Raw genomic sequence first — 24,632 nt, forward strand, 5'->3', positions numbered from 1 at the left:
CTTGAGGCCACAAGTTCTGCAGCGGGAGCTTGGTGTAGGGAGTGCAACAGGGTAAGGATTTCCTTTCCTCCTCATCAGGAGGCAAATCAGGAGGCAGGATTAGGACCCAGTCAGCATGGCAGTCCCATTTGTGGTCCTGATACTGCTTTGTGGGGACAGGGTGGCTCTGCCACTGCCACTGGCGTTAGGGCACAGCAGCCACAGCATGGTGAGAAGGACATCTGATGCTTCTTCCCTCCTCAACTAATAGAGAAATATCAGAGTCCCCACAAATGAAGACAGTTTGAGAAGGCTCCTGAGGTAAAATGTAGGGCTTTCTGTTAGAGGGAGACATTGTTTGGTCAGGAATGTGACCTGAGGGGTCAGTCAAATATGAGCCAGGCTCAAGAAGATTTCAGATGATGCAGGGCTAATGCTCGGAGGCCCTGCAAAGCTTGACTTCTTTCACTGTACCTCTGCATCCCCTGACATAATCTGCCAGCCAAAAATAATTAACCTTTCGATCAATCTCGCAGATTGGCACAGCAGAATTGGCAGTGAAATCTGCTTGGCAGCAAGAGTTCTCGTGGAGAACGGCAGGGCTTGTGTTTGTAACTCAGTCGGGTCCTTCCTTCTTCATTTACATTGATGGAAAATATACAAACATGGCATTTTGAATTAACACATAGTCGTTTTCTCCGGATTAATACTGAGGGACTGGTGGGTACTTTTCATGCTGTGTTAGCGAGAGGGATAAACGAGGCCACGCGCACCTTACAGCAGTGCCACAGCAGGGTGGAACCTTAAACAAGATGAAGACACTCATAGGAGGAAAACATCAAGGAAATAGCACCATGACCAGAGAAGCTGTTTTGCAATGCAAATTTCAAAATTTATCAGCATCCAATGGGAAAAAAAAATACAGCTGAGACAGTTATATTAACTGCCTATTGTTATTGTTAGGCTTTTAATTTGCCTTGCAATCTACATCTACTATATTAATTATTAAATGAATAGGCATTTATTGTATTATGTATTAGAGAACAATGTAGTTTTAACTAGCATGGGTGTGCTGTTGTTTTCTAGATTGTCTGTTATTATGGATTGGGCTGGTTGAAGATTTGTTGTTGGACTTCTGTAGGAAAATGCAATTCTCTAACAAAAAGGAAATTAAATATTGGCATGAGGATTAATTATGACTACTAAGTGCTAAATTGGTAAAGGAAGACTTTCAGAAGCTATTTCAGCTGTAGAGATCAGGTGATGTCTCATTAAATACCACAACCTTTAGAAGTAATATGATGGCATAATCACTTAAAAAATACCACAGTGATTAAACATTGTCTTTTTTGCACTGTATTGAGCTCATTTCAGAAGTACAGTAGCACACATCACATTAGAACTATGATCACTTTAAAAACAATCTGTCCTTTTCAATTGTTTACATCTTATGCTGACACCACCCCGCTGTTTTTTTCACACTCCATTGGTTTGCACAGATTATTCAGAGCCTATGTAAAGCAGAATACTCCTGTGTATGGACCTCAACTTAGTACAATCAACTGCATCTGTGAAGAAATTGGCTTCTGGTTGATAGAACCAATCGGAATTTTTCTTCAATGGAAAAGAAAAATTAGTGTGAAAAATCATAATTTTGCCAGTATTATGACTATTTTTGTGTGCCATACAATTCTTTAGCTGAATTATACCACCAAAACCAATGGGGAAGCATCAGATCAGAAATCAGATATTCTTAAGTAGCTCTAAATCAGTGAACAGATACTGTTTTGCAGTACCTTTTTTATGAAATGTAATTTTTTTAATTTTTATTTTAAATTTTTAGATGGCTACCCTAAAGAGGAAATGATTTACAGATGGAGAAAAAATTCAGTGGAGGCTGCGGATCAGAAATCTTGGAGACTCTATCAGTTTGACTTCATGGGTCTGAGAAATACTTCAGAAATTGTGAAAACCTCTGCAGGTAAGAATGATACAAATGGCAGTGCTTGTTTTGGAAAACAAATTATTTCAAAATATTTGTTCCAAGTTTGCTTTTATTCAAGTGCAATTTTATTTCAATGTGTACCAATGTTCAGATTAAAACCTCCAAAGTGCAGGCTTCAAAACTATTGACTTTGTCAAGATTTTGATAACTTCCTTGTCTTTTTCTCTACTCTTCTCGTAATTTCACAAACCAAGGAATAAATGCTAACTTGACATAGCTATTTGTTATATACTTGAAGTTACTATATGATTCTTATTCCTCAGCTAAGTTTATTAAGCCATTCCTGCACTGAGACATATGTTTTCACCATAAATTAAACAGGAATATTTTGAGCATAAAGGTAGGGTGAGTGAAATTAGACACTTTCACTACTAGTTAATCATTCAGCCACAAGTTTGGTATTTTTCTTAATATTTCAAAGGCACTCTTTATTACTCAGCTCATGGATGCCTTTATTAATGACCTTACCAATTGATCGCCGTTAAAATCTACTGATGCCTATTTTATTTCTTCAGAAATCTTACTGTTTCTTATAACAACATCAACATGGGGAAAAAAAGAGAACTGTAAATAGAATACATTATTTGAACTGGATAAATTGTCATAAAATTCACACAATGTCTAAACTTTATACATGACTCTGCAGTAAGCTCCATGATTCCCAGTTGGTAAGTCTTCTCCCAGCTGCAGAAGGAACCTGCTTAGAAGCAACCTTCTGCTTAACTAGTGGTGAATTTTTGAAAAATCCAATTTATGTATTTTTTCAAAATGTAAGCAGAGCTATATTTTGTTATTCTTTTGGAAACACTGTGAATAATAAATAATAATAATAAAAAAATATTAATCTGTGAAACTACTGCTGTTGGGTCATGGCCCACCCACTAACATCAGTGATGTATTCTCAGGACTGGATAGCAGTCTTGATAGCAATGAAAAGACACAAAAGCTTTAGTGAATATTTTGTGCTGGTAGTTTAGCAGAGCAAAATGTTGCAAACAACACACACATAAAACCTCACCTCTGTTATGGATAGAAATCCTTGTAGTCTGTAAGTTTCTCAGGAATGCTAATTTTGCAGGTGAGTCAGCCATAAGTTGAACCAGGAGTTGGTAGATAACAGTCAAGTACCAAACACCAAATCACTAACGTATCCGTGTATGCAGGCATGGAGCTCATTGGAAGGGATAGTATGAATAGGAGAGAAAGCCCTGCTCTTTCTCCTTTGTGCGTATCTGGAGCGATGCTATTCTGAGGTTGCATCAAGAACTGCTAAATATGCACGCAAGATGAATTACTGAGTCGGTCATATTAAGTTGTTGACAGTGTCTTGATAAACAGATCTATTAAACTCTTCCTTTGCACAGGACAAAGCCATTTTTATGGAGGTCTCATTCAAGTGAGTAAACGCTTAATGTGGAACAAGGAAAAATATACTTCCTATGCCCTTTTTGTATGTGCCCAGTTCTTATTAAGATGAGTGAGCTGGCAGTATGTTCTTCCTATTATTGCTATTGCTGCTTCTGCCCTCCCATGTTTATGAGTGCAAAACCCAACAGCAGTGTTGAACTGAACCTACTGGAACCGTCATGACATTTCTGTTCTCCTAAAGACATCACAGTGTCAGAAAGTAGTTGGCAAACTGGAGTTTATTCAAACACTAAAAATAAATCCAAACCGACCCTATCAGGAGGCTGTGGAAACTAACTTGAAAGAAACATTATAAAATGTATGGGTCAGATTGTCAGCTGGGGTTACTAGGTAGAAAAATGAGTTGTGCATATATCCTGGCCAGCAGATGTCTGAAGAGTGGCTCTCATTGAACAAATATATGAAAGACCTGAAAAATAAAACCCTGAGTTTGCACATGGACCTGAATTTACATAGAATAGGCTCTCTGACTGTATTTAGACTATAGTTTAAGGTACTTTCACAGCCAGATTTACTGAACATCAACAGTATTTACTGGCAGGAGCAAACCCAGGGCCAGGACTTAGGAAAACTAATTGGTCCGTTGGAAAACCTTGAGTAGGGAAAATCCTTGCTATAGAGCAAGGATTCCCGAAATGGAGGGAGAGGGACAGGACACAACACACCCAGGACTGTACAATATGTCTCAGAGACAAAATTTAAGGTAATTCTGTGACTACCTGCTGTGAGTGTCTAAGTATATGTGAATGAGTAGAATAAGGAGGTATCTGTGCTGTGGTACATGCCCATATACTGAATAAAAGTAGCCCTGTCCAAGTTTGAGAATTAGGGAACCCCAAGGCCACTGTTCCCTACCACGTGGACAATCTCTGATGAAAGGAGGCAGCAGCTGCTGCCTACAGGTATCCCATCTCCTTTACAGCCACACCATGGGAGCTATAGGCTGTCAAGAAAGAGATGGCAGGTTCTGTCATGGAAGATCTGTGCCATATTTGCACTAAAGCTGCCCAAAGAGGGATGCTGTGCTGGGGATGCCCCTAGGACCTTATGGGTATAGGGTTCCCTCCCTTGACTTTGGGCTGCTCCCCAGAGAGACCAGTTCCCACTGACTAGCCTCTGGGACTGTGTGGGGCCCCTCTGAGCCTTGCGGGAGCCCGTAAAAGCCCAACCAGCCACCATCCCTTCACAGACCCAGAAAGGAAGAGCAGTCGTTGTGGAGAATGCTGTGCAGGGAATCATTCAGAGTAATGAGATGCAGTTGAGAAAAGGAAAGTGGGCAGGATACCAATGGCAGCTTCTTGACAAAGAGAAGTACTAAACATCATCTCTTCACCCCAAGGGAAATTATGGAAACTGCTGTTATACAGGGCATTTAAAAGCAGACTAGGCAAAGTATGAGAAAATGAACTGCAGGGAGCAGTCCTCCACTAGCAGGAGGTGGATTCATAAACCCTAACGTCTTTTTTTGTTTCTGACTTACACCTTTCCGCTGGTTTACGACACTATTACTTCTCACTAAATTGTGCGTTCGTCTATAATGTGAGAGCTGCCACAGTGTTACCTACCTGTGACCAATTCAGGGATGCCTCTTTTAGCTCCTTTTCAGCAGTGTTCTGGCTATAATGAAGAGAGGTCACACTGACCACACGGCAACACACTGATGTTCTTCCAGCATTTGCATAAGCCCTTTCTTGGTAGCAATTTTCACCACAAAATGACTAGATTTAGTACTCAACAGAGTTCTGCTATTTGATATTCTTTCAGTCTTTCCAAACCTTTTGCAGACATCTAAATAACCCTTGTGTTAATCTAGGGCGATTTCAGAGGTACACAAGCAGGAAGCCAGCTGTCAAAAAGACTTTAATCTAAGCAAGATGAGAAATGTTGTCATCTCTTGCCTTGAACCAGCAGTGGCTTAAAGCATTGCCACAGTGGTGTGCTTTACTCTTGCAAGAAGCCTACCCTCTTTTACAATAATCCGGCAGCCAGAGAAAGTTTTCATTGCCATCTGGAAGAAGTGTTCAGCTTTTTCTTGAGGATTTTTTTGAATTTCATGCTAAGATCCAAATACAAACAGATAAATATCTACCATGTGATTACATGGAATACACAGCAGAAATCACTGTGCCGGTGCTGTGGTCATGAACCTTTATCTTGCACCCTAAGTAAGCTCTCGCTGTCAGGTGATACCAAACTAATTCACAAGTACTGAAGAATTCCCCTGTTGCCAGCTGGCAAGATACTTAAATAATACAGCAAGAGCGTTTCTCTTGCTACAATGTCAAATAAGGCTGACAAAGATAATTAAAGTAGAGGGAATACTAAGCCACCTGGCACTGAGCTGTTAAAAAAGGAGCAACTGCATATAGGGAGAAAATTCTCAAATTTTAAAACTGCAGATCAGCCAACAGAAGGGTGGTCAGGAAAACAGGAGAGAGAAAGAGGGAGCACATAATCTGTACAAGCACTCTCTGTGTTTGCAGTAAGCTCCATGTTTCTGAGTCCCAGCCTTTCCAAGTACACTTGGAAAGGGAGGGTAGGGGGGTGAAAAAAAAAAAACAACAAAAAAACCCACAAAAAAACCCCAAAAAAGAATCATGAAGGAATCCACAAGTAAAGCTCGTGGAGTGAGCTGTAGTGTTGCTTGCACTTTCTGCAGACACATCCCCCAGGAAGAGTCTATTCATTCTTTTTAAACCACTCAATTTTTTACACTGCTAGAGAAACACAAAGACCTTGTAGCTACCGAATCTAATTTTCATTTACTTGAAAACTTCTTTGCATCATACAAGTCCTATTTGTGTTCTTCCTCAGATGCCTTTAGCCTGAGAGATTTTTGCAGTCCAAAGGAGCCTTTGCATAAATGAGTTCAAGATAATTCATCAGAAATAGAAAACACCATTAAAGTGCCCTATTTAAAAACTTTAATAGCTGATCATTACAAATGAATCATACAGAACCAGACAGAAAGTACCGTTTCATACATTCTGAATAACCCCCAAGCATCAATACCCAAACCCAATAAATAGCCATAACTACCTCCATAAAAAGGTACACCTTTGCACGCAAACAGTGAATGGGTGACAATTACTGCAGTCTGCCTGTCATATGACTACTAAATTGTGCTTCATATTTAAAATTGCTGTTTCATCAAGTACCTCAGCTTGCATATTGCTCTCAGCCCTATATCACTGGGCTGCTAAGCAAGGTTAGTATCTGTTGTCACAGATTCAGATAAAGCGCTTTGGGACAATGCTAATAACAAGACAACTTAAAGTCCATACTCTGTTGCAGGGGACTCAGTTAATGGCAAGTAAAAAACTACCCTAGAACAAAAAAAGGATGCTTGTCTTTTAAGAAGATGCAAAGATCTGCATAAATAGCTATTGGCAGAAGAAGGGAGGACTAGACATCTTTTTATAGGGAGGCCAAATTTCACTGAGCGAGCCCCATCGAATCAACGGATGGATCAGGCAGAGACAGGCATTAGCTGATGCTCCTTGACTTTGTCGGAAGACCAACACTCTCCCAGAGATTTATCCAGAGGAAAAGATGTTCAAGTGTTTATGTTCATGTAGCTCTTCTACTAGGTGAGCAAAGAGCAGCTGGCTTGAGAAACTGTTTCAAAATCAGTGATTCTGCCTACTTTTTGCTGTTAAAAACTTCCAGGTCACTTAGATGTAGGCACAGAGGGCCCATGATGAGCACCCACACAAGATGAGCCAAGCTGACCAGTGGCAGTACAGGGTCCCACCAGCCGTCCAGCCATCACCCCACAGGTCCATGTCGATGGGGCAGAACGACCACCCAACCCAGACATCAAGTTGGCAAGGCAAGGCCAGGGTTGGCAGCAGGCGGCTAAGCCCCTCAGCCTGGGGAAGGGGTTGCAAGGCGGGGTGGCAGGGAAGGATGGTCAGAGGCTGATCAGGGCAACTGGAGCCTGTTGGTGCACTCACAGCCCTGAAAATGAGTGGAAAAAAATGCACAAGATGCCATAGTTGTTGCATGTGGTTTTGTCTGTGCATGGTTGTTTATAATGATCTGATGCAGTCACACCCTCTACTGTACCAGCTAACTCATCTGAAGACATTTACTTAATGAATATTCATTAAGCTCTTTTGGTTTTTAAAGTCATTGACATTTTTTAATGTCCCACTGAGTCCTGATGGCACATCAGAGAATGCTTGTCATCTTCCCAGTGTGTTCTTCCCAGGACAAATGTGAATCTTGTGGGTTTTTTTTCCTCAAATACGAAATTCAGTGGGATGCAGCACACACTACCTCAGCTGGCTGTGCTGCACAGCCTGTCTTTAACAGATGGCATCCTGGAGCAGATGCGTGGAGACTCATATAAATGCATGGCATCATTTGAAAACAGTGCCTATTTTTACCTAGCTGGCATTGCAGGAGCTTTGCCTCTTTCAGCCAGGGTATCACATAATCTCAAATGCTTTAATGGTTAGGCTTTGATTTACAACCCTCAGCAGACATCTACTCTGGGTTCCCATGATTCCAGACAATGTCCCCTTCTCTTCCAAATATTGTCCCCTCCTCCCCTTATTCTGTCCTGCCTGAGTGCAGAAGGGGAGAAAGAATTTGTGGGTTGTTTTTTTTTTTTGGTTGTCTTTTTCAACCTGGCACGAGTGGTGTGACGGCTGGATTCCAGCATCTCAGGACTTGCTTTCCCTTGATGCCAATATCTTCTGTGTGTCCGGCATTTGTGTGTGGAAAAAGTCTGTCTAACAATTCCCAAAGAGGTAGAACTGAAAATGGTTTTGGTGGGAGAATTCTCCATTGCTCTGCTCTCCAGCTCTTCAGTTCTCACTTCCAGACACAACCCGTTCTCACGGTTGCTGTGTTTTCCTTTGAATCAGGTAGATGTAAGTATCCTCATAGCTGTCCTTGGGTTCTTGAAATTTGTGGTCTGAATTTTAGACCTTGCAAACCTACAAGCTGTGCTTGCATTTGTTCCCAAGGTTCATTAAATCAGGTTTGGGCTTTCAAAAATTTGTTTCTGTCATTTAGAAGAGAATCCTGAGAAGTTAGGAATCGAGCTAAAATCCCATGCTGCTAAAATCCTGTGTTGAGTCTTGAAGCTGAGTGTAAGTTAATTTTTATAGTTGGTAGACGTAACCATACAGGCACAGTTGATGCCTGAGGTGCAACCCTTCACCAGAATCTGTTGGCCCCATCGCATTCCTTTATGCTTTCTCACCTTACCTACACAAACACGCACAAACAACTTCTCAGAGTCCTTGTGCATCTTCTGCCCCAATGGGGCCTCATCCCCAGCAGCTCCAGCATTGCTAACCAGGTACCAGGAATACACCCTTCGAAGTCTTCCTTGCCCAACTCTCCAGCGCCAGTGCTGAGGACACCTCTGCTTGCTACCTTCATGCAGGCAGATGTGCACACCGTACTAGCATTTGCAACCTAGCTTTCACTCGTCTTTTCTTTCTTATCTGTGGATTTCTCCACAACTTTGTCCTTAATTAAATCCATCAGACCCGGTGCAAGAACATAAAATCCTATTTAGGACTTCAAATAGGTTGAAAATGCTACTTGGTACTTGAAAATAATGCCTAGTACTAACCCACAGAACTGACCTATGGCATATATAACGAATTCACTCTCTCACTTTTCCCCTGTTAATTTTTCGTAGTTCATTATGAAGTATGACTCCAATGACACCTTTAAATCCAGAATGTTTATACAGCTTAAAATTACTTTATATGCAGCACCAAATGCACAGCCTGGATTTGAATTGGCTATTATTCTTTGGCTCCTTTCAGAGGAACAGAATAATACGGAAAGTCCTTGCCACTGCAATCATCTCTGGAATGAGGGAATATCGTAGGACTTCTTTTCTGACAGTAAACATCATTTTATATGAAAACAGAAAACTAGCCTGATTTTAAGAAGATTTAGCTATAATCTTTTTGTTGACAGAGTTTTTATCTCTGATACGGTATTTGCAATAAATCAAGTCCCAGTTCAGCAGAGATAATCAACAGTGGCTGTATTGACTTTTAAAAGATATGCACATGTCAAATGATAATTGATCAGAATGAATATTTTGAACAAAACATAGTTTTTCTAAGAGAAATTTCAATTTTTACTTTTAACAGCAGTTCATCTTGCACTGATGTTGTAAACTTCATGTAATAGATTCTGAGAATTTTGCCCTTAGCCACTCAGGTTAGAAATTGAACAGACGATTACAAATAATACTTCTATTAATGTGCTTTCCAATGTTGGTTACAAGTTTGACTGACATTTACGGGAATCAAAACTTTTATATTGCCCTGCAAATCCAGCACTTGTTACAAAAATGTCTCACAAAGCTCATAGTAAGACAGCTTCTGAAGACAGTGATTTATAGCTTGATCAACAGCCTACTACAGTTAGTGGAGGCTTTCCCTGATGCTGGCCTGGGATCAGATCCTGAAACGCAGAAGGCTGGAACTGGCTATTTATATATGACTAACTCTTCAGTCACTAGAAACTAGAGAAAGCTCAGCTTATCGATATACCCGTGGGCTAAGTATAGCATGCTCTAAAAACATGTTTCTTCTTCTGTTTACAAACAGTACAAAAGATAATTAGAAAAAGAGGAGTGGAGAGGATATTATTCCTCTCCATATTTTGTAAGTTTGGAAGAACTGCATATATGACTGGCTTAATTCTTATGCTTTGTCTTGCGGAGATAAATGCTTAGTGTCCTTTGTATAGGCCCTACTGCTGCAAATGGCGAGAGAGATTAGAAATAAAGTGTCTTTACTTTATGGTAAAAGCAAAAATAAAAAAAAAAAATAGACATTGGAAGACTCGGAGGTGGGTATTGGCCTGCATTTTTTTCTTAAGGTAAAATTTCAATAAGAAGCTATTTCTCCCTTAAAAAATACCCAGTTGTCCTCATTAAAGGACCTCAGGTTCTCCTTTGTGAAGATTTTCATCTTAATGGACGAAAATATGGATGTATGGAAAAAAACCGCACAATCTTTTTCCATAAGGTTTTCTTCAGCTGAGGTTTTTATCTGATAAATCCATATTTTGGAAGTTTTGTATGTGTCTAACTTTAAGAGGTTCTTGAATCAATGTCCTCATTCACTCATCCATTAGCAATGGAAAATTATTTTGGTTCCTTACTTCAAAAGAACACAGTTGTGAATTTTTCATAGCAACAGAGGCCTTCCTAGCAGCAACTTCTCCTCATCTGCACTTTTTCCTGCCCAATTTAGATGACACCGTGGTAAGCTGCTGGCTTTCATGGATTCATTCTGAGATGCCCAGCTCCCCTACTTGCTGCAGAGAGCCGTGGCAAAATTGGGTCTGTGAGGATGATTGTGTGGCCAGGGAATGCTAAGTGAGAATTTGCACTGCCGTGTGCATGATAGCCAGGCCCTTAGGAGTCCAACCCTTGGTCTACAGGACTACGTTTATAAAGGCGGTAAACAGCAAGCTGCCTGTGGTGGCAAAAGCAGTAGGGAGGGAGGGAAGTATTTCCATAGAAGAGACACCATGACTGCAGTCAGAATGGCTTTGCATGTGTCTTTAATACACAAGATACAAAGCAGAACTGGATTGATAAATTGTATTTACTTCTAAAAAGGTACACAGTGTAGACAGAATATTTTGACTCAAATTGCGAAAGATGCCTCGAGATTTTCTGACCTACAGGGCAGATTGATGGTGGAATTTCTGGTATTAATGTCACCACAATGGGGGTGGAAAGACCTGTAGGAACTGTGAGCCTCTTTGCATTTATACAGCTGAGAACAAGTTTCAAGACTCTTGCTATTCCAGCACCTCCGTCTTTTTTTCCTACTTCTGTGGAAGTACTGCTGTGTCATTACACCACTGTAATGGTGATTTATGGTTGACTCAATCAAAAGTTTTATATTAATGCAAACTGTGAAGGTTTGGCCTTTGCCCAGGATTCCTACAATGTTATCTGAAAGTCTTTCACAAGCAGCAATTGTACTTAATTTAAAACTCACAGTATTGCACAGGATATTTTATATTTTATTCACTGCTGAATCTACAATCTTAATGAGAATTTTAACATACAGAATGGGGCGACTATTCACATGTCGCGGAAAGGTGCTAAATGTCTTTTTAGATTTTAATTTGCCATACCTTAGAAAACGTGCAGCACAGATTAGTTACATGCTAGAAAGATCTCTCTAAATTTTGGCCTTACTCTTTCACGTTGGAGTCATGTTTCCCAATTTCTTCCACGGGGTCTTAGAGGCTCTTTGCCTCTAGGACCCTTTTCTGCAGCTAATGTTCACAACATTTAGGTCCTGTTCATAATAATAACAACTCCATTTCAGTCAACACCTTCTGCTTCCTAGTTACCCTGGCAAGAACCAAAATCTCTTCTATGATTAGTTGCCTGATGCTGGATTTATCCACCACTTACTGAAGCCAATATGCACCTCACCATTACCTGCCAGAGAGTCTGAGAAGAGTGAGCTGCACTGTCAGGTCGCAAAGGAAATGGTACAGTACAAGTATAAGTGTTTAGCAAGTTCTCAAATCTTCCAGCAAATGCAACCAAAGTAATGATATAGGATAACATGAGAGAGCATTCCAGAAATGTAAGGAAGCCTGCCATGACCAGGGCTACCACAGCATCCCACGGAGAACCAGAGGTGAACCCTTGGCAGTTGGGTGCAGCAGTCTGGCCACTGCCAGACAGAAATCTGGGCTGGCATCAGTCATGATTGATTGCGGTGTTTACAAAATAATTTTGGCAGAAGACACCACGCAGACTGTCATTCATTACATCAGAGAAAGGTAATCATAGTCAACTTGAGACAAACTGAAGGTATGGATTAAAGTTTCATTGCTTCATAGAAGTAAAATATCTAATCCCAAGAGTAGAGGAAGGTGGTATTAGGACAAGGATCTCAAAACACTCTCGTGTCTTTTACTAAGTTCTGCTGATGTCCTTGTACTTCTGAAAAGATGAATCCTTTTGAATATGTCACCGTCTCGTATGAGCCTTGCAAGTGAGTCAGTTATATAAAACAGTGGTAGAACTATAATAGTAGTCAATATCCCTATATAGGATATTTCTGCATGATAGCAGGGCATTTTCTTGTATGCCTCTCTTTCAAAACCTTTCACTGTTTCTCAGAATTTACCATCTTGTATTTATCCTCAGCGGAGAGGAAAATTAAAATTTTCATTCTGACACAGCCCCTAAAGACTGGCATTTGGGAGACTACATTTAGCTATGCTGAAGATCTAGGTTGCTCCCCAATGCAAAGGTTTCACAATACTATCTACATTATATTTCTTTAACAGAAACAGTCCACAGCTACTCTTGTTTTAGGTGTCTGCAACTGCAGTAAATTCCCTTAAGCTTGTACAAATCTTTCAAGTGTGTCTTGGACCTGGGGACACCCGCTTCCAGCATCCCTCCCCCCCCAGAAAAAGTCTATGTGCAGTGTTGTACCAAAGGAGAACAGTTTATTTTTAGGTGAGTATAAAATACAGATTTTCATCTGAGAAGTACGGAACCACCACCCACATTCTAATTCGAGTCAGTATCAAAGTTAATTGCAGACCTCCTACAAGTAGGAGCAGTTAGAGTGAAAAAACATCTGAAGAGTTTTCTGTTCTTCATGTACACAGCTTCGGGCATGTCTTTTGCATATTATAAACAGTGTGCCAAATTATTCCTTTAATGCTATTGGCTCAAAACAGAAATTTTCTTAGAATAATGAAGTAGGAGAATCACAGAAGAATTAAAAAGCGGCTTGAAGAGAAAAAAAATATGCATCTTATACATCGTTCACTAGACACAGGTTGCTATGAAGCACATAAAGATGTTGAAAGTGTATTGAAATTCCCATACATCTTCCTAATGTAGTAGGACACCTGTCAAAATAATGCAAATCTGTAGGCAAACCTGAAGCCAAATATGCAGATCATAGTTTTAATTTGTTTTGGTCCAATTTGGTTTGTATTTATCTCCATCTAGTCAATTTTTTAATAAGGATACCTCCCAGAAAAAAAATACAGTTACAGAAATGTCTATTAATATAAAACATTGATTAAAATGTCTGTTCTAATAATACCAATTTACACACTCCCTTTCCAAACTCTGTCTTTTATCCCTATTCTTCCATTCCTTCACTGAGAGAGAGCTGCTCTGTTTGTTTTTCTAAAGGAAAGGAGGAAAACTTGGTAAATGTTGCCTGTGTTAACACAATAGATAAAGACAGAAGCACATTCAAATGTGTAGAAAACCTTATTGCAGCTTATTCTTAATTATATGAATAGAGAGATTAATTTCTAAGGACACATCCTGAGCAGCACGTCTGAAAAAAATCAGTCCCTGGACAGGTTTCCCCATTGCCTGCAAGGATCCCCTCAGCAAATTCTGACCTTCATGTCACCCCTGCCTTACACACCTGGAATTATTTTATTTTTTTTAAAACTCAAGCTGCCTCCAAGCCGTGTCCTCTCCTGGGACGGGCATCATCAGAAACCTTCAAGGAGCAATCCTGGGGTATCTTTTCTGCTTGAAGTCGTCAGAAAAATTGAAGCAGGAAAGCAGAACGGTGCGGTGGGACCATCCCCTTTGCAATGAAGTGCATCCTTGAAGAGTACTCTCAGTACCGGGCTGATGAAAGCTCCCTCCATCACCCTCAGGGAACACTAACAAAGGTGCAGAGCTGACCTTTAGCTTCCTCTAGCAGCAAATAAAGTAGCTGGAAGCTGTTTTGTTTTTGACATTCTGCACTGTGACTTACAGGTGTAGAAAGTTGGGGTTTAGCCGTGTCACCCGAGATAACAGAAGCCCCTTTAGCTCAGCGGTAGGCTCGCAACTCATTTCAGGCCAAGGCCTATTGCAAATGGTGCTTAATCCCATCCTCTAACAGCATGCGTTTAAAAATCAGATCCATGGTGAGATGCACAGAGAAGAGGATTACAGGATGCTAATAAATACCCTATCATCTAGGAATCGAGGATTTCTTAAAACATAATATGAAGTTTTCCCATTGTCACAACCTTAAAATAAAACTGCACCTTAAACAGATTTAATTTCTTTGTGCAAATTGACCTGACAATTTTATGGCAAAAAAACTTCTTAGGACAGGGGAGCTCCAGACAAGTTTACAAATCATAGCAAACATTAAATTTTTCATTGCTCCTGTTTTCAGTAACTTCTGATTGTCTTTGATATTGAACTGCCAATATACCCCTTTTTTGGCCTATACTCAAAACGATTTCTAAAATAGGAGCACTGCTGGCAGTTGTTCTACATCCAGTCTCAGTCATCCTGAGGAAAGAAGAATTTACTCTTGTAGTTCTATCAGAGATCGAACCAACAATAACATCCTGAAACAGTTTCAATCCTACTCATACCCTATTAAGCATTGCATTTTAAGGTAATTTGTGAACATTTTCTTGCAGTTCCCAAATTCATACATAAATGCCCATTTTCGTCCACTGCTTCCCAAAGTGTTTAACAAATAGACAAGAAAAAAATGAGATCTCAAGCATTGCAACTTCTGGAAGTAATAATTTCTTGAAGAATATTGTAAATGTAACTTTGCATACTTAGGGACAATCAGAGTTTCTACTGATGAAAAAAAAAAGAATTTTGAAGTCTGCAGTCCTCCATTTTCTTGAGGTAATCTCTCTTTGAGTGTAAGATTTTTGTGCAACCCTATAATTAGTATTTGGAAGTGTTTTTTTTAGTACTGATACTGGCTCAAAAAAAAAAAAGACAGAAAATTAATTTATTGTCTGCTTATTGTAAGCTTCCAGCTGATCCCATAAAGTAGATGTAAGCTGCTGTTACCATTTTCAGCTTTTCTTCAGAAAGTTACTCTGGAAGGCAGTGACAACGAAGTAATTTTAGCATTATGTATTTCAGAAATGCCTTCATCTCATATTGTGTCATCTGAATTTCTGTAAGTAAAGAAGGCCGTAAGTCATTCCAGTGTAGAGTTGAGTAAGAAAATGAAAAGAATAATGTTGGAGATTTTTTCATTGCATTCATGTTTTCGATTCATGTAACTCATAAATCTTTGAGTACATTATCACCAGGTTTTGCCATTTTTGTTACTTTGCTTTTGCTTTATTCTTAAAGTCATTTGTTATTCTCCCATTTAGGAAAACTGTCATCCAATTAAAGCACAGCCAATGCAGTTTCAGTTAATATATCATAAAGGGATTTTTAATAATTTTATTGTTAAGTTATTTATGGAAGCTATTCAACAAATACTAAACAAATAACAAAAAATCCAGTTGGCAATATTCAAGGTCAGTTTGAGAATATGTTAATCAAAAAGGGGATGAAGTCTTCTTTAGCCCATCACATTTCTTAATTATAGTCTTAAAATTTTAGTCATAGAATCATAGAATAATAAAATGGTTCAGGTTGGAAGGGACCTTAAAGATCATCTAGTTCCAACCCCCTATCATGGGATAGGGTTGAACAAAAGTACAGTTTATAGATCCTGGTATTGGATCAAAACTACCACAGACACTAAATAATCTCACTGTGCTGATTTATATGTGGTCAAAAATGTTGGGTTATCTCTGCTTTGACCAGTTTTATGCCAGTTCCTCTCCAAGATGTCAAAGCCAGCTTACCTTTCCACACCTAGTCTTCAGGCGTCTTTGCTTGTTTATTTTTTTTTCCTTCCCACTTTTTTATCCCAAAAAACATTTTCTCTCAGTACTGCTGTCTTTCTTTTAAGGCGTGTTTGGGGCTTTCCTTTTACTTTCATTTGAACACATGTTGGAGTAAGACCTTTATTCTTTTTTGTCCATTTGCTCCAGACCTTTTGCCATTCTTTCCCTATGCAGAGGCATGACACCATCACCACGAGAGCCATGCACGTTCTCCTCATTCTATTTGCCACCCTCCAAACTGGGCATAGACAGGCAATGGGTTTAATAGGGCTCTGGAGTGTTCAGTATCCCTTACTGGCAACACATCTGCATTTCTCCCTCCACTTTGCATTGATTCTGCAGTGGACAAAGCTGTTAATGTAATGATTGAGCAAACTACAGCACACGGAATGACTTAGACGCATTTTCGATTTGTAGTGAATTTTTATCTTAAGAAAAACAGCTCAGTGGCTATTGCACTAGGCAAAATTACAGGATTGTGTTAACTCTGAAAGAATTTATGGGCATGGACAAAGAAATTCAATAAGCCTAATTCCCTTTACCTTAGAGAGAGTTTCTGCTGTAGAAGGAAAAGATAGACAAAAGCAGAACAAAGTAAGTTTTGCACAAGATCATTAAATGTTCATCAAAGCGAGAAGCAAAGGTGAAATGAACTGCCCATAAACACAAGTATTCAACAAAGCCAGAAATTGACTCTAGCTTTAGTAATCCCTATTTGTTTACCAGGTTTCTTCAGAAAGCAATCAGAAGACATCCTAGTGAGGAGTTAAGATTCAGTGGCATTATGCATCATGAAAGGTTTTCCCTCTTCCAAAGGAGAAATTCTCTTTTCCTTAATTACCTGACCAGTCCCCAGTCCTCTTCTGAAGGGGAACTGTGATCATGGGGTTACTGCTGGTCTGAATCAGAAGTGACTCAAACTACTCACAATTTGACAATAGATAAAAATAGCAATATTTCAACCTGATTCGCTTTCCTTGGTGTATTTTGTTTTCCCCTTGTCTGCCCTTCTGCCCTGTTCCCCACCACTTCATATTATGAGATGTACAGTTAGGAACACTGGATTTTTAAATCACTTCCTCTCAAAAAGAAAAATCAAACCTATTTTGAAAGGGTTGCATTAGAAAGTGAACTTTTAAAGGTTTTCTTCCCTCCACTTTTTCTTTTTTTCTTTTTCTTTTTTCTTTTTTTTTATTTTTGTCTTTGAACACCTGCAGCTTTTTATGCTGTAAAATCAATTTGGCAAACTGCTTAAGGTGGATGTTGTCTTGTATGTTCACACTACTTGTACGGACCTTTGTGGAATATGATCTGTAGATAGGTATGTGTTATAGGAAGACCACTAAAATCAGGAAAACAAGAATAAACAGAGGAGATGGGGTACGTGTTCTCATCTCCCTTGAATCTAGTGTGGTAACTTAGATCGGTTTAAGGGGGATGTAAAAATAACAGCCAATTGGAATGTAATATTTAAATTATTTTACCAGAATTTACATGACTTCATAAAAAGGCAAGAGAGCATTCTAACTATATAGAATTTAAATGTACCGATTTCCTACTATAGATGCATTTATGCCATTTTTTTACTGCAAAAACTGAACATGAAGTGATCTACATAATTGGAGACTGAAGGAAGAAATAGGGAGAGGAACGATTTACTTGTTCAGCTATCATAAATGAACTTTGAGATTTGCATTTAGTTCCAGTTAAATATGCTTAAAGAAAAGAGAAAGAAAAAACAAAACAAAACAAACAAAAAAACCCCAAATAAACCCCAAAACCAAAACCCAGGAAAACCTCTTTATAAGTGTCTGTGGAATTAAACATGTACTGTTTTTATTGATGATAAAACGCAGTTTTCTCCCTCTGCAATTCCACGTAAATGCAGCCTCAAGCATTAGTATTACAGGGTCTCTGATGATTTCCAGCTTTGATTTTCTGATTCAGAGTTTTCACTAAGTTGACAACCTTAGCATTAATAATGAAAAGTGGTAGTTTTATTAATCAAACATGTTCAGCCACCCAAACATGATTAAAACTTGATATAATCTTATAGTGGAAATGCTTAAGCACCTGGAAATATTTTCATGAAATATTGATTTAATGGTAAGTGAAGTGTTGAGAAGATGTCTAGCCCTCTGCTCCTTTTTTCTTTAAATATGTAATCCAACAATATAAATCATAAACAGGCCTGCCCTGACATTTATAAGACTATGGTCCAGTCTCCTGCCTGTCCATTTAAGTAGCTAAATTCTAAGCAGTTTTGGTCTTAATATTCTTGGACTTAAATATTCTTTTTAATGCTTTGGTTTGTGCTTCCAAAAGATTTCACCCTAAAAGTAAAACAAGAAAGGGTTGAAATAATACAAAATTGTGGAAATAGACTTATACTGAAATAAATAATTTTGAGGAAGAGGGCTAGTTAAGTTTAAAATATCCTCACTCCACCAGTGTGAGGTCACCCTGTGAGTTAAGGCATGCAAGGAAGAGCTTGTCCTTAGAGTTAATAAATCCAGCATGACAGCTTTCCAGGGAAAATACCTTGCCTCACTCTGTGTTTGAAAAGTTTGTGGGCTCAGTCCAGGCTCCCTCTGGCCAGGAGATCACACTCAAGGAGAAACATAAAAATGCCCTGTAAGTCCAGGAGGAAAGGAATCCTCTTTTCCAGGTCATCTTTTTCTCCAAACTTAATTAATCTAAAAGCATGCCTCATTTGGTGATTTTGCCGCATTACTGTTTGGAGTTCATTAATAAATGCATTAAACAGTCTTAAAGTTTCCAAGAGAAGACAGAGATGGGAAGTGATGAGAAACTGGAAGCTCGGATCAGGGGCTGGAACTGGTGGGACAAGGGCATTAATACCCAGGGAGAGGCGAAGTGGGAAAGACGGGATTACAAGCCCTTGAGAAGAGGAAAATTAAAAACAGAGAAGGAGCTTGGGGAAGGCTGGACAAGAAAACTTCTGTTGTAGGAAAAGGAGCCATGAAGCATCGGAAAGACTGGGGCACAGGGGAAAGGGAGATGGCAGGAATGAGGAGGCTGGGACTGGGATGAGAAGCTGGTGAACTCGTGCTGCAGATGATTGCATAAACCAGCTAGAAAGTCAGAGCTGTGAATGAGAAAAGGCTTTGGACAGATGCAGAATATATTAAGCTTGGTGGAAAGACTACATTGCTGTTCAGAGCCTGGAAGGGAGTCCAAGACCCTCAGATCTCACCAATTCTCTGCTGCCAACAAAATGTTTATGAACCCATGGCAAAATGTCTGTGTTTAGTCCTTTTCTGGAATTGGGTGCTAAATGATCATAGACGGTATCAGTCACTGCGCTCAGGTATCCATAGGGCTACAGGTGGCCTGCAAATAAAGTAAAGAAAGAAAATGTTCAGGAGGATCTTTTTCAATCAGGAAGTGGATAGATTCAATAGAGGCCATTAAATCTAGCAAAACTTTGGATGAAAATCAAGAAATGAAGCTGCTTATGTTTTAACAAACAAACAAACAACCTCCTAAATGAAAGAACCACAAAGCTGTGACCATTTTGGCTTTTGTCATTCATTGTTATCTGGAAGGAACTGCCAAAAATGTAATATTCCCTGTTGGTAGGGCTTCAGCCTTTGTGAGACTTGATAGGCTCCTGCAGGGAAAATCAAGGCAGTCTCTGTTAAGAATGAACTGCTCTGTGCTGAAAGACTCCTGCAGAACACAGGGAACAAAAAAAGAAGGTTTCAGTTCTTAACATTGTAGTCTGATGGTTTTGGCGTGAACCTGTTTAAAGAATTACCCTATATAATCACTGCAAGAGAGAACCTGAAGAGCGTCATTTAGCAGGACAGGCCAACATAAGAGAATGGCACTTTTCTTCAAAAAAGTTTTACAAGGGAAAAGATGTACAACAACTGAAAAGGGAACATGCCAGAATTAGAACTTTAGATTTAGTTTTAGATTTAGAGCTGTTCTTGCTTATAACCATCCAATTTTATTACATTAGAAATATCATGGGTAGATTAGGAGCTTCAGATTCTGGACTGCCTGTCTGTAGTAAGCAATAATCCTGATTATCTTGGCCTCCACTTCATCTTTTTTTTTTTCTTTTCCAGTCTCTGAATTATTATGGGGCTGTATAGAAATCCATTCAAGGATGGAGTAGATGTAAGACTATCAATTATTGTTGAAGTTCATTACTGCAAGATTGAGAGGGTGAGATGGCAAGGAACAATATATACACCAAGTTTAACCAAATCACAATTTTAGAATCTTGAGCTGCTAACCTCATATATTGCTTCAGTACTAAGAGTTATCTTTTATGTTTATGTATTCTCGCATCTATGGAACCGTATCAGAAATGTTTTTATAATACCGTCTACTATATTAAATTGTCTAGGCCTTGATTAAAACCACCTAAAATTAATAATTCATGGATAGTATCATAAAAGATATCATGAGAATAGAAAGATATTTCTGAGTGCTCATGGGAACTAATTATGTTTGCCATTTCTGATGGAGACATACACGTTATCTTGCAAGAGTACAGGTCACTGGCTGGTATTTAGAAGACAGCATTATTCATCGGTCCCATTGGCTTCATCAAAAAGCTGTGTTTAATGATTATTTTAAAGAACAAATTGCATTTTCTGACATTAAAAATCAATGTATAGAAAACTCTTGAAGTGATAATTTCCAAAGCAATTCATAGACTAAGAGGAAGTATGCTAGAGGAAAAAAAAAAGTGTGATAGGTTGAGGCGGAGCAAAATTGTATGTATCTCTTTGTTTAAAGATGGAAAAGAATCATAATAAAGAAATAATGAAACAGAAATCAGGACTGCCTGAGGATAGGTAGCTCCAGATGAAATAAACCAGGTAGAAGAAGGTTGATTCAAGGAGAAAAGCAAGGACGAAGTGGTTAGAGATTTCATAATTGAATTAATTTGAAGATATTCTCAAAATAAAAAGGCTTGGGGTTTTTTTTTTCAGTATTGTAGTTAATTTAATGTGCTGTTTCCAATATAGCCAAAGCAATTAGCTTATGTCAATCATTAATTACAGTACTCACCAAAAATAACAGTTTGAATCAAACCAGGTTATGAATCGTACTGAGAAATCTTTAACCAGTGGAACAACTTTCTTCTCTTTTTTTTAGGGTAATCTCTCTGAAAGCTCTGAAAGTAAAGAGCTTCAAGGCTGCCTTATTGTTTGCCAAAGTTCAGTTCTGAATACATTTTCACAGATGACCCATGCATCCCTAAAAACTTGGGGAAATGCTGACCAAATGCAGCTGAACATAAAGAAATAAAAACTCAAGGCAGTGCTTATAGGTGATCTGTCATTTTCAATTTGGTATTTTGGTATGTATCAGTATGGGTTGTCCTTGTGCTAAAAATACATTTAAATATTAATGGAAAAGCAACCTACTTGCATCACAAGTGATTCTTCAGGCTTTTCCAAGCATTTCAGTTTTACCAATCTCTCCTATTCGTTTTCTGACAGTTTAAGGAGGTTACATCTGCCGTTAGCATCTCATTAACATTTTATTTATGTACAAACACCCAAAGTTTGCCATAACTGGTTGGTAGTGCCATAGAAACCTGATTCCAGGGGCTAAACCATGTAGGGGTTTAGCATAATAACCTTTTACCTGAGCAGGGCACAAGTGTGTTTATTCCCATTATTCCTATTGCAAACCTACTGCACAGCCTGGTACAAATTGGAGATAATGCACAGCAGAGGTCTAGATGTAGAATAAAATTACCGGTAGTCAAGCCTCAAATTGTGTAGTCAAAGAAAGAACACACTGAGGGAAAACTAATCTTAATATCCCAATACTCAAGCTGTTTGCCTAAAGTATTAAGTCTCACATGGAGCATCTTGTCATATTCAGGCTCACCAGTAAATGGAACAGTAATTGATCAGTGGTAACTCGTTCCAGAAGGCACTTCTCATTCAATAAGGTATAATCTGCACATAGGAATAGGCTCTCTTTGTAAAGAGCAGTAACGGGGGGGCGGAGGGGGGAAGGAAGGAGAAAGAGGGATAGGCACAATGTTTTGTTCCTTCCCCAGGGTTTTGGGGTTTTTTTTGAAAGCACTTTTTACTGGAACAAATGTACACAGCAAACTTTACTCCTTGCTGACAGAAACTCCTTGAGCACCTATTTACACGGTGCCAACCTCTATCCTAGGCTACTCTCATGCCCTTCTTAAATGTTGTATGTGCTGCAAATCACTGAACTGCTAAAGGCTAGTGTTCAGTAAGCAAGTGCTGACAGCACAGATTCAGCCATAGCACTTGGTTACAGCACCCTTCAGAGAGTGAAATTTAAGACTAGTCTTCCTCAAGCTGACTCTTTTGATGCCTGCTAATGTCATGAATGCTCCTTATCCAATAACAACGGCTCAGGCAGTGATCGATACGAAGCACATTTTATTTAAAAATTCTTGCAAGAATGGGTGTCCCAGCAAGCAGGCACACCTGCATTCCTGAAATAACTTCTTTTTATTCCCTATTCCCGGCCAAAGTTTCCTTTCCTTGTTTCTGCATTGGCTAGGTACTTCAGGGTTTACAGCATATGCGATTTGCCTAAAACTATTTACATTTGCTCCGCCTCTGTTTACTTCTCCCCATCATCCCTCCTAAACCCTTTACTTCACCTGTTTATTTCTTCTCTTTTTTGGTAATGTTACCCACGGTTGCCAGTCTCAGTTAAACATTCATTCTCCCATTAAACCGGTATAGACTGGTTTCTCCTTTGTCTAAGGGATGAGCATTCTTGCGTGTGTCCTGGTAAGTCTTTGTATTGTTAATCATTCCCTAGCTACATCATTGCAGACTGGCCAAGTTGTTCCTCTGCAAAAAAAATACTTAAATTTTTCTTACACTAAGCATCATGAATATTAATTGTCTTGCTGAGACCTGTGACCAACCTTTGTAAATAAGGTACTTCATTCTCCAATCTGTCTGGTGGTTCCTAAAATCAGTAGTGTTGTTGGGGAGAAATATGAAAAACTTGTTCATGCTTCTTTCCCAAAGTAGACTGTTACTCAGCTACCTTTTAGGCAAAGTAGGTCTCAAATGTGATGGCTGTTCTGTATATGGTCCATTTGCAAAGGTGTGTGTGCTATTTAAATGGGACCCTAACTATTTGTGAATTTCCCACTTTTCCTTCTCACAGGGCTGAATCATATCTCCCTAGCTGGTTATTTCTAACCTGTTACCATTTTCTGCATGTGGTATTTTCTCCCTGGTTTGCATTCAGATTCATCTGTGGAAGCAAAGCACAAGGCAAAGAGACTGCTGGCTATGAAAAAAAAAAACAAAAATCAGAGGCTTAAATTAAGACTGCCAGTGAATTTTTTTGACTGCCCCTTGGGTACCTCATTAAACATTTATGCGATCCTAAGACCTTCAGAAATGGAAACATGCCTACACTTTCTTCTTCAGAAGACTTAATTTGAGTGAAATGTAAATAATGTAGGTCCCATACTCTTTTCATTAGATGACCAGTACTGACAAAATTCTGTTTGCATATGTAAAATTAACGTACACGGGAGAAAACCCTCAAAAGTGTCTGTTGGCCAGTCTGTGGAGTGCACAGAGTCATGAGGGACCTTGCATGCTGTGGATGCCTAGTAGCAGTGGTCCCAAAGTGATGCCATTAAGATTGGCAATCCATCAGTATTAGCAAGGCATTCATATAGTTGCAACATGGACTGCAACGCTTCGAGCCTGTCTCATGCTCATCCAATTACCTTGTAAATATGTGGCATAAGTGACTTAGAAACCTGTACCTCATTGATTTGCAATAGAGAAAAGCGCTTTTGAAAGTGCTACAACTAATACTTAGGCCGCAGTCCTCTAGAGTTCACACCTAGTCATTCAATGGAAGCAGGGCACGGTTACAAGTCGCAGGCCTGCAAGGGCCAGCAACGAAGGCTGTTCATGCAGAAACAAGCCGTGCCACCAGACGTACGCAGGAATGACGAACTGCCAGCCTCCAGCCTTTCCATAGTTATTCTGTTCCACCGGTGTAGCTCTTCAAATTTTTAGCTGAGTCCTTTCACATGAATGAAACAGATTTGGCCCTTTAAATCAAACGTGCATGAAAACTTAGTGTTTTAAAAACATTTGGGGAAAAAATAAATCACACGCTCTGCTGTTTGCTTCTATGTGCAGACTGGAGCTTCATCCAACACAGTAGCACGGTCATTAAATACTTAACAACTGAACAGATTCTCCCATATTTAGCCACTCCCAATTCGTTCTCTTATAAATAGTTGGTTGAAGTTGCTGAATTTCAAAAGTCTTTGTACTGTTACAGTCAGAATTCATCTTATGTTCCCTTTAATTTGCACATATCTGACATACAATCCTCTTCACACAGTGCCATTTGAATAAGTGGTTAATGATGATTCATAGGTTGAAGTACAGAAGGCCACTCCACTCCCCCCAAAACTCATACATTTTTAGGTAATTGCATGGGTATTTGCAGTTGAGGAAAACTGGAACCTATAAAGTAATAATCAAAGATGTTACCGTATGCTCTTAAAAAAGTTAGCATAGTT

General features: G+C 39.2%; 1 protein-coding gene across 1 annotated transcript in view; it reads left to right on the forward strand.

The window, feature by feature from the left end:
• Positions 1-24,632, forward strand: part of GABRG3 (gamma-aminobutyric acid type A receptor subunit gamma3) — a 329,193-nt gene that overhangs the window by 273,762 nt on the left and 30,799 nt on the right. Inside the window, exon 6 of the mRNA XM_063340128.1 lies at positions 1,823-1,960. Coding sequence (XP_063196198.1) covers positions 1,823-1,960 — 138 coding nt within the window. The remainder of the gene's footprint in view (positions 1-1,822; positions 1,961-24,632) is intronic.

Source organism: Chroicocephalus ridibundus, chromosome 1, assembly GCF_963924245.1.
Source record: "Chroicocephalus ridibundus chromosome 1, bChrRid1.1, whole genome shotgun sequence".
In the NCBI taxonomy this organism is placed as follows: Eukaryota; Metazoa; Chordata; class Aves; order Charadriiformes; family Laridae; genus Chroicocephalus; species Chroicocephalus ridibundus.